Genomic DNA, 10,371 nt, shown 5'->3' with positions numbered 1-10,371 from the left:
CAAGACTGTTGTGAGGATAAAATGAGGAGAAAAACTATGCATGGCATCTTGGGCTCCTTGGAGGAAGGTGAGCTATATATCCAATCAATCAATCAATCAATCAGTTTGCAGGGGGGCATCAGAATGTGCCCATTTCAAGAGGAAAAAGGGGGTAGAAAAGATCAAATTAAAGCGGTGGTTCAGGCATTATTATTATTATTATTATTATTATTATTATTATTATTATTAAAAATCACTTAATGTGGAAAGCAGAACCAAAGTGTTGGAATGCAATGATTCCACCTCCTTCAAGGAAGCCAGCTGTTCGTTTGCTTTTTGAAAATGGGGGGGGGGGGAGGAGGTGGGGCTTGGAAACAACGGGAGGTGGCGAGAAACAGCAGCAGCAACAAGTCCTACAAACCGGAGAAAAGCGGCTCTCCCCTCCCTCCCCTTTTCAAGGGTCACCCTGGTGCTCCCAGGGGACCGGGTCGCTCTCCTCCCCGGCGACGGTGTTCCTCCGGTCCTTCCAAAAGTGCTCCACGTCGGGCAGAACTTTCTCCTGCGCCGCCGCCGTCGCCGCTTCCCCGTCCTCCTCTTCCTTCAGGTCCTGCAAAGACTGGGGGGTCTCCTCGCTCCTGGGCCTCCGGGCTTCATCTCCCCTGCAGCTCAGCCCCCTCCGGAGGCTCCTCAACCCTTCCCGGAATTCCCCGGAGGTGGCCAAAAAGACGCCTGGGTTGAGGGCGCCATCAAGAAAGATGAGGACTTCAGCGGCGAAGATCAAAGCCGGGGGCGGCTGGGGGCCCCCTCCGCTGTGCCTCTCCCACAGCCAGGCCACCCAGGCCGGCAGCCACGTGGCCTGGAAGAGGAGGGTGAGGCCCAGGAGCACCCAGGTCACCTTCTTGCTCTGGGGGCTTCCGGGCTTGGCCAGTCGGTTCCGCCTGCCCCCTCTCTGGGCGCGCAGAGCCCTCCAGTAGCAAGAGAAGGTGAAGCCCGCGGGCGCCAGGTAGGCGATCAGGGGGTAGACCTTACTGAAGACGTCCATGAAGTTGGCGGCGTAGGGGGGGCTCCGGAAGACGCAGTAGAGGAGCCCGCTCGGGGCGCCGCCGGCCTCCAGGTAGGTGAAGAGCAGGTGCGGGAGAGGCAGGAGCAGCGCCGCTAGCCAAGCCGAGGCTAGGAGCCCCGCCAAGCGCCGCCAGCTCAAGCCCAGGCACTTGGAAGAAGATGATGAAGAAGAAGAAGAGGAGGAGGAGGAGGAGACCACATGCTTGTACCTGGCTTGCCCCACCGCCGCCCAGGTGAGGCTTTTGGCCACCAGGCAGCCGTGGAGGAGCCAGTCCGTCGCTTTGCAGACGAAGCTGCCGAAGACCCAGGAGCGCCGCGAGTAGGTGGCGATGCGCGTGGGGAGGCAGCAGACGACCAGGATCAGGTCCGCCGAGCACAGGTTGAGCACCAAGGCGTTGGCGGGCGAGATCTTCCCTCTTCGGAGCTCGTGGATGAGGACCGTCAAGAGGAGCAGGTTCCCGGCCAAGCTCGCCAGGCACAGCCCGGCCAGCAGGAGGGGAAGGACCGCGCTCCCAGCCCGCCACCCCTGGGGTCCCCCGGCGAAGAAGAGGGCTTGGGAGCTGTTCATGGTGCTGAAAGGTTCCTCCGCGGCGAGATCCGCGCAGTGGCGTCGGAAGAAAAGCGAAGTGAGAAGGCGCGTTGGGTTGAGTGGGTGGATGGAGAAGGGTTGCTGTCAACTCTCTCTCTCTCTCTCCGAAGGGGAGTGGGTGGAGGTGAGGAGGTGGGAGGAGAGAGGACTACGCCAAACCTTCTCGACAGGGAATCCGGAGCTCTTGACCGTGGTAGCTGGAATGGAGCGCTTGCTAATATTCCCTCCCAACCCACTCCCTACTCCGGGGAAAGAAGCCACCCACCAGAGTGGGCGACCCGGAGGAGCTGCAGGCGGGAGAAACGGGTCAGGCGCACCTGGGCAGGTGAGCAAAGGACAGAGAGATCGGAGGAAAGTGAGAGGCACGCCTGTAGCGCTTCCCCCTCCGAGGGCGTCCCGCGACTCCAAAGGGCAGGGAAAGGCAGCTCTGCGACCCCTGGTCTTTTTGAGTTCCTGGGTTCTGAATGAGTGAGTGAGTGGGTTTTTTGGGGAAAAAAGAGGCCAAAGAAGCGCGGAGCAACAAGTCTTGCCCTCTCTCACACACATGCACTTTTCCCCTGTCTGGAATCTCAGCAATTAAAAAAGAGCAATCACTCTCTGGCGCGCGGTGAAGAGCCGCGGAGCTGTCCACGAAGCATGGTGCTGGAATTCCAGCCTCAGTGTTAGTCTTCCCTTGCAGTGATTGAAATGCCTCTCCCGCCCGTTCTTTTGTAAGGGGAGAAAGGCAGGCTGGTTCTTTATGAAACCCACAAAGGGCTGCTCTGTGTGGTGTCCCCAATTATTAATCAAGCCCCCGTCAGCCTTAATAATAATAATAATTTTTTAATAAAACCAGCAGCTAAGGGATAGCCTGCCTTAGTTCAGTGGTGGAGCATCCTCTTTGCATCCGGGAAGTATAAGGTTCAAAGCCTGTCATCTCCAGGTAGGGCTGGAAAAGTCTTCTGGTCTGAAACACCGGATAGCCTCTGACAGTTAGTGTAGAAAATACTATGCTAAAAGGACCAATGGTCTGACTCTGCATTGTTGTTGTTGTTGTTTAGTCGTTTAGTCGTGTCCACCTCTTCATGGCCCCCTGGACCAGAGCACGCCAGGCACTCCTATCTTCCACTGCCTCCCGCAGTTTGGTCAAACTCATGCTGGTAGCTTCGAGAACACAGTCCAACCATCTCGTCCTCCGCTGATTCTGCATACAGCAGATTAATAGAATCATAAAATCATAGGATTATAGAGTTGGAAGGGAACCGGCGGTAATCTAGTCCAATCAGCTGCAGTGCAGGAATCTTTTGCTCAACATGGGGCTCAAATCCATGAGCAACTGAGTTCGAGTGTAAGCATGGGTAACTTCATGCCCAGGGGTCAAATGCGGCCCCCAGGTCTCCCTTATTGGACCCCGGGTTTGACTTCTCTCCAGGCCCCACCCCACACTGCTCCTGCTCCATGCTTCCTGCTGCCCCTCCACCCCCGGATGTAGTGTGCCCTTAAATTGTGGAACTGCCTCTTGCTTGCCTGGATTCCAGATGAACCTGTGTGCCACTTCCAACTCTACAGTTCTGTGATTCTATGAAGTCCACATAGAAACCTCTGGGCTGTGTCTGCCTGGACTGCAGTTCCACCCCACTGGCATGTGATCCCTGGATGCATCCTCAGATTGAAAATGTTTCCCCACTCTTGTTCAAGAGGGAAAGGGGTACTCTTTTGGGGCCAAGTCATTTCACTGCTTATGTGATCGTGCCCTCCCATTCAGATCAGCTGTTGCACCCCCTCTGCTGTGTGTGAGGCAGGTTTGTCGGCATCTCAAGACAGGGTTTTTCCTGTGGTGGCACTGTGTGAGTGACTGTGTGTGTGTGGAACTCCCTGCCCCAAGAAGTAAGGCTCTATTCCACTTTATCTGTTGAAGTCATTTCATTTGAAGCAAGGTGCTTAATAGATTGGTTGTTAGTGCTGCTCTTTGGGATTTTGCTGTTGCTCTTAGTTTTTGTGCTTTGCTTGTAGGCCCTTTCAAACAACTGAGACTTTCAGGGGAAAGTACATACATAGCTCAGGGACAGGTTTCGTCCCCAGCAATCCCAGGTAGAGGTGGAAAGACTCTCCACCTAAAACCATGGAGAACTGCTGCCAATTACTGTAGACACACTAAGCCAGATGGACCAATATTTGCTAACTCATCTGTAAAGCAGGAATAATTTTTTAGAAAATAAAATGAATATAAGATATGTGCAGCATTCATAGTTTTGTAATATTCCCCCATTGTATTTCCCACCTGTGGTTCTCAAACTTTTTTCTCTGGGCCACACTTTCAGAATAAAAATTTGCTTGTGCCAGACTGAATTTTTCAATGGTAAGAAATACATTGGAAAACAAAAAAATAAAGATCTCCTAGCAATGCTTGATTTATAACATTAAAACACAGCCAATCTATAATATGATCATGGGACATCCAGAAAGGATAAATCAATGCAGCTATTAAAAAACGGATGATTCCCAACATATAATTATAAGTGAACCTTTTGTATATATACCTTAATTATGTATACAAACTCAGTGAAAGGTGTGATCTGGCTTTTGCCATGTAATCTGATTGATATTAGGTGTAATTTGAGACAAACTAATTTTATCACCCCATCAACAGAAAGAATCATTTCTCTCTTCTGATCTTTCATATTTCTTAGAGTTGAAAATCCCTGTTCATAACAATACGGTGTGGAAAACTATACGTAGAACAATAGCCAATGCTCTCGCTCTCATTTTGAAAAGAGATCTAGCCATATTCTGCAAATAAAGAAATAAATGACACCATACTATACTACACTACACTGAAATGTTGAAATGTTTATTTGATCACCCTCAAATGTTCCTGCCACTCTTGCCGCCCTGTCCAGCCACGTCCATGAGAACCACTGCTAAAAACCTCCTTTTTTCTCTTTCTTTTTCAGTAGGGATGTATTCTGAAATCAGTGGCGTAGCGTGGGTTGTCAGCACCCGGGGCAAGGCAAGTAATTTGCGCCCCCTAACCCATGGATTTGCCCTAACCCCAGATGTTGCGCCCGGTGCGGCCCGCCCCCCCTGCACCCCCCACGCTACGCCACTGTCTGAAATGCAAATGTAAAACCTGCATTGTCCCCTGGACACCCCGACTCACTCATTTTCTTGCTGTCTTTGCTGTTTGGGCAGGGGGGCTTCCTCTGTAAACTGGGGAAAAAATCATAATAATTTCCATTTCATTTTCTGAGTGCTCAAAGGATTCCACCTGAATATTGCCAGTTATCTTTTAAAGAACCGCATAAGATAATTAGTTTCATTGCATCCATATTGTCAGGCAGGGGTGGGAGTGTGGTGTGTGGCTGGAATAATAAGGGACTTATCCCACTGCTGGGATGCTGGTGGCGCTGTGGTCTAAACCACTGAGACTCTTGGGCTTGCTGATCGGAAGGTCGACGGTTCGAATCCCCACGGCGGGGTGAGTTCCCGTTGCTCGGTCCCAGCTCCTGCCAACCTAGCAGTTCGAAAGCACATCAAAGTGCAAGTAGATAAATAGGTACCGCTCCGGCGGGAAGGTAAACAGCGTTTCCGTGTGCTGCTCCGGTTTCACCAGAAGCGGCTTAGTCATGCTGGCCACATGACCTGGGAAAACTGTCTGCGGACAAACATCGGCTCCCTCGGCCAGTAAAGCGAGATGAGCACTGCAACCCCAGAGTTGTTCGCGACTAGACTTAACTGTCAGAGGTCCTCTACCTTTTATCTCACTGCTACCATGGGGTCATTGTGTAGCACCAAGCAAGTGATTCTCAGCCCCAGCTTCCTATCAGTAACATGAGGCTAAAAATGGCCTACTTTACAAGTCTGTTGTGAACACAACGAGCCAAATCAAAGCTGATGTCTGTGTTTGAGGTACCCAGATGGGCAGGGTATAAATAATGAAATTATTATTAATAATCAGTGAATGAGTGTCTCACTCTTTCAAAAGAGAGTCAAAATATTAGAGGTCTTCCAACATGAACCCACAACCCTAATATTAAAAGTCTCATGCTCTGCTCACTGAGCCATCCTCGAAGTCGACATTTTTATGTATCTCATGAGAAGTGTGTGGCATGAAATCTCCTAATACCTGCAGGCAGATAAACAAAAGAATGCACAGAACTTTGGGACTGTTGTGGGGTGGGAATTCCAACATCAGCTGAAATGCACCTTTCCTAGAAGAATGCAAGTCGCATTAACTGATACCAAATTCCTTTGTTCACACTCCCTTTGGTAACAACCTCTTTTGTGAGCGCTTTGCAATCTTGTCTCCTGCTGTTTATTGAAAAGGAAATCCTGGATTCCGAACTCAAAAACAAACTGGCACAAGCTGTCGACAGAAGGCTTGGAGAGGAAACTGGCTCCCTCCAGCTTTTGAATAAAGAAGATGCGAAGTCAACAAGCTGCCTGTTGGTGTTTGCTTTCAAGAATGATTCACACACACACGCAGTGAGGAATTTTAATAAATAAAATGAGATTGCATCAAAGGCCAGTTTGTTTTTCTAATAAGAACCAAAATGTGGTGTCGTGTCGTGTGCATCTGTTGCACAAAAGATCTTGATCATATCCAGCTGCACCCCACAAATAATGTCCACTCGCACATCGGCACCCCACGTTCAGGAGAGCCCATGCAGTCTGTGTCACATTGAGGCATGTTCCAAAGAGACCACTCCAGTTTACTCAAGCCAGTGAGCCAAGCTGCACTGTAGATGAAAAGGAGGGAACCATACAAGGTCACTATCTAACAGCAGGATTCCTTTTGTTCTGCCCGGACACTGAGGTCCAGCTCCGAGGGCCTTTTGGCGGTTCCCTCGTTGCGAGAAGCAAAGCTACAGGGAACCAGGCAGAGGGCCTTCTCGGTAGTGGCGCCCACCCTGTGGAACGCCCTCCCATCAGATGTCAAAGAGAAAAACAACTACCTAACATTTAGAAGACATCTGAAGGCAGCCCTGTTCAGGGAAGTTTTTAATGTGTGACATCTTAGTGTACTTTTTGTCTTTGTTGGAAGCTGCCCAGAGTAGCTGGGGAAACCCAGCCAGATGGGTGGGGTACAAATAATAAATTATTATTATTATTATTATTATTATTATTATTATTATTATTATTATTTTGGCAGAGGCAGGTTTAGGGCAACGGATGCTGGACTAGATGGGCCACTGGGTTCTACTTACGTTATCTTTAGATAATAATGTGCAATATGCTGCTGGCTTCAAAATGCGGCAAGGCAATCTGGCTGCAACCGGGGACCTCCTGCTCATTCAGCTGAATGGGGCCCCCAGCCCCTGCCCCCAAAGTCCTCCCCTAAATGGTGCCACCAGCCGTACCTCTGTAGCAGAAGTGAAATCAGAGGTAGCTTCGAGCAGAGAAGGAAAGTGGAATGCAGAAAGATCTTTCCTGCGACAAACCAGCCCAGGTAGAGAGGTCAGCACAGCGCAGTTGCTAAATGAGGAGCAATTCACCAGGCAAATCAGTCTTGGCCCCCTTCTCTTCCTCCCCCTCCCCACCAATCTTTGTTAGCAATGTCACCACTGCTCAGTGTTAGGCTGACTTACTAACCTTATCTTGATTGCCTGTCATCTTTCTTAATCAAAGCACTTTGTTGGTGCCAGAGGTGGTGAAAGGAAGAGGAGGGGACAGATTCTGAACGGTTGAGTGTTTACCTGCACACAGAGTGTCCTGCAAATTTGAAACACCCCTGGGAGGAGTGACTCACCTCATTTACCCCCCCCCCCACTAAACCCCTTCCCCTCAATAAGTTGAAATGAAAATGAAAACAATTATCATTATGAACTCATGCTGGGAGTGATGTGGTGGTGTTGGGGGGGGGGGAGAAAATGTGTAAAGTGGGAGAGATGGGGGGGGAGGAAGCAGCCCATGGAAGAAAATGACCAGGTGAGCCAAATGCAACCACCTGACTTCCTTTGAGGAAAGAGGCTCTTGACTCAAATGAGTCCTCTTGAAATTAGATAGTCTTGAAGAAAGGAGGTGGAACAGTTTATGAAACTGCTGGGATCGAGTTTGGATGAAGGGAGAGATGGAGACCTGATGACTATCTATCATCTATCTATCAATCTATCTATCTATCTATCTATCTAATCTATATCTATCTATCTATCTATCATCTATCTATCTATCTATCTATCTATCTATCTATCTATCTATCTATCATCTATCTATCTATATCTATCTATCTATCTATCATCTATCTATCTATCTATCTATCTATCTATCATCTATCTATCTATCATCGCCCACCCACCACCCTAGGATCCCACAGCAGGTCACAACATTAAAACGCAACATTAAAAACAGTTTAACTCAACCTACAACCATAAAAATAAGGCGGGCCCTGAAACTCGAACCAGCAGCTTCAGGTTACGAGAAAGGAGATTCCGACTAAACTTCAGGAAGACCTTTCTGACAATAAGAGCCCTTCGCAGGTGGAAAAGACTCCCTCCTGGAGGGAGGTGGAAAAGACTCTCTTTCCATGGAGGTTTTTAAACCACGGTTAGATGTCATGGATGCTTCAGTTAAGATTCCTGCATTGCAGGCGGTTGGACTAGCTGACACTTCGGCTCCCGACGCTACAATTCTATGATTCCAAGTGTCAAAAGCCAGGATAAAGAGGTGCATTTTCAGCTCCCTGCAAAAGTTTTACAGTGAAGGTGCCAAGTGCACCTCGGGAGGAAGTTCCAAAGCTTAGGGGCCACCCCAGAGAAGGCCCTCTACTTCTGAAGGTGAAGATGTTGGATGGATTTGGAGAGCAGGATACAATATTGTTTATTATTTACCCTTCCTCTCATTCACTTGTGTGAGAATAATGTCTAGTTAGCAGAGTTTAAAATTACAATCCCTTCACGGTATAAAATGTGGAAACTTCTTAGGCAAGGTTACTTAAACTTATTAGTAATTACCCAGGATGCTTTAGCAGACAGGACCTTCTCCTTTTTATCCCTCTAAACAAAGGAGGAACACAGAAGTCTGTAGTGTAAGAATAAAAATAGTTTTTACTTACATAAAGCTTCGGACTTGATTCAAGAGTAAGCAGCAGGGAAAATAACCCAGGCAGAATCTACTTTTAGATTACAGAATACATGTTGGAGATCAAAATGGAGTCTGTGCTCAGGAGAGCACAAAACAAGCATCCTCTCTCTCCAGTTCTGAACGGGGAGGGTGTAGTGAGGATTACCGTATTTTGCTTTTCTTAATTTATCTGCCAGGGCAAACAGGGGGTATGACCTCACAGAGTGCCCTCTTTAGGAATTTGGCAGGGAACTCCATATGCCCTAACCCTTTGCTTGTCTAGCAACACATGAATTTTTATTTTGGCTGCATCATCATTCCCCACAGGTGGAACTATGAGAGTGATCCCCCTGTGCCAATCTCAGCACCCTGAAGGGTTTGTAGGGAAGGAGGTGGCCATTCTGATACCTGGCAAGCATTGTGTTTTTGAGTATCGTTCACTAGTGCCCAATCTTAAGCCCTCAGTAGCTCCTGGAGGTGGGCAACCCTAGTGTCCCATAACTCTTTGTCCATCAAAGTGGTTTTTAAAAAATCATTTTGTTGAATTTTACATTTTTATCATAATAGCAACTTATCATAGAACAAAAAATAGTACAATTCCCAAAACTCTCCCCCCCCCCAAATTCCCTGGTTTTAAACATATTAACTTCTCCTGCTTGCTTTATATCTTGATCTTAAGTTCTTTAAATTAAATATTGTTATACTCTCACAATTTTAACATCAACTTTATAATTTCTCTGTTTGTTTTCTTAGTTGTAAGTGTTTACTCAAACTCTACTAGTGAGTCCATTTCTTTACATTGTTTCTGTAGATACAGCATTAATGGTTCCCAATCTTTTTTAAAAAATCTTTCTGTTAGCTTCGCCATTTCAGCATATTCCACCAATTTTTCTCGACATTCTTCTTTGGTTTGTATTTCGTCGCTTTTGCGTCTTTGGGCTAGGAGTATCCTAGCTGCAGTTGTAGCATACAGGAAAAGTTTCTTCTTCTCTTTTGGCAAATCTTGACCTGAAATGTCTAATAAAAAATGCTTCTGCTCTTTTAACAAAGGTTATCTTAAACATTTTTAAAATTTGATTATAGATCATATTTTGTCCATCAAAGCGTTGATGAAATGCGTATCCCATCCCTCCATCAAAGAATTCAGAGTAATAAACTGCAAAAAAAACCCAAACAAACCATTTTTATCCCCACAACAACCCTGTGGGGTAGATTAAGCTGCGAGGTGTGATGGCCTGGGACTCAGGCTCGGACTTGGAACCAGAGGAGACTCAGTCTGCACTGGATCCTTTGCCTCAGGCATCATCTGAACCAAGTCTGGGGCCTGATTCTGAAGAGCCCCAGTCTGCACAGGTTCCCCTCCAGGAAGCACCAGCTGGGCCAAGTCAGGGGCCTGAGCCTGCCCTGGCTCCAGATGCGGGAATGACCTTGTTGCCTTCAGCTGGGCCATCACTTACAGCTGCTCCACTACCGGTTGGGTCAGGGGAGGCTGAGGCAGTCCCTGGGTCTAGTAACCCACCAGTGTCTCCCGAGCTGCAGAGACTGAGGTCGGAGAGAAGGAAAGATCTGAGTACTCACAGGAGGAGTGCTCGCTTTTGGGCAAAGCAGGGAGGTGAGTCGCCGGGGGATCAGGACCAGCCGCTACCCTGACAAAGATAAAAGGCTGTTGGACCCTGCCCCAGATTGCAGGAGCAACACTGCTG

The 10,371-nt window shown here is 48.1% G+C and overlaps 1 protein-coding gene across 1 annotated transcript; it reads right to left on the bottom strand.

The window, feature by feature from the left end:
• Positions 1-433: 433 nt before the first annotated feature.
• LOC310742751 (G-protein coupled receptor 151-like) lies at positions 434-1,609 on the bottom strand (the record flags this gene model as incomplete). Its single annotated transcript, XM_083572168.1, has 1 exon — positions 434-1,609. The coding sequence occupies one exon, from the start codon at positions 1,607-1,609 to the stop codon at positions 434-436; it is 1,176 nt and encodes a 391-aa protein (XP_083428294.1).
• Between the last annotated feature and the right edge of the window lie 8,762 nt (positions 1,610-10,371).

The sequence above is a fragment of the Podarcis filfolensis genome (assembly GCF_964270895.1).
Source record: "Podarcis filfolensis genome assembly, chromosome: 9".
Classification (NCBI taxonomy): Eukaryota; Metazoa; Chordata; class Lepidosauria; order Squamata; family Lacertidae; genus Podarcis; species Podarcis filfolensis.
This window is presented reverse-complemented; position numbering and strand designations above follow the sequence as displayed.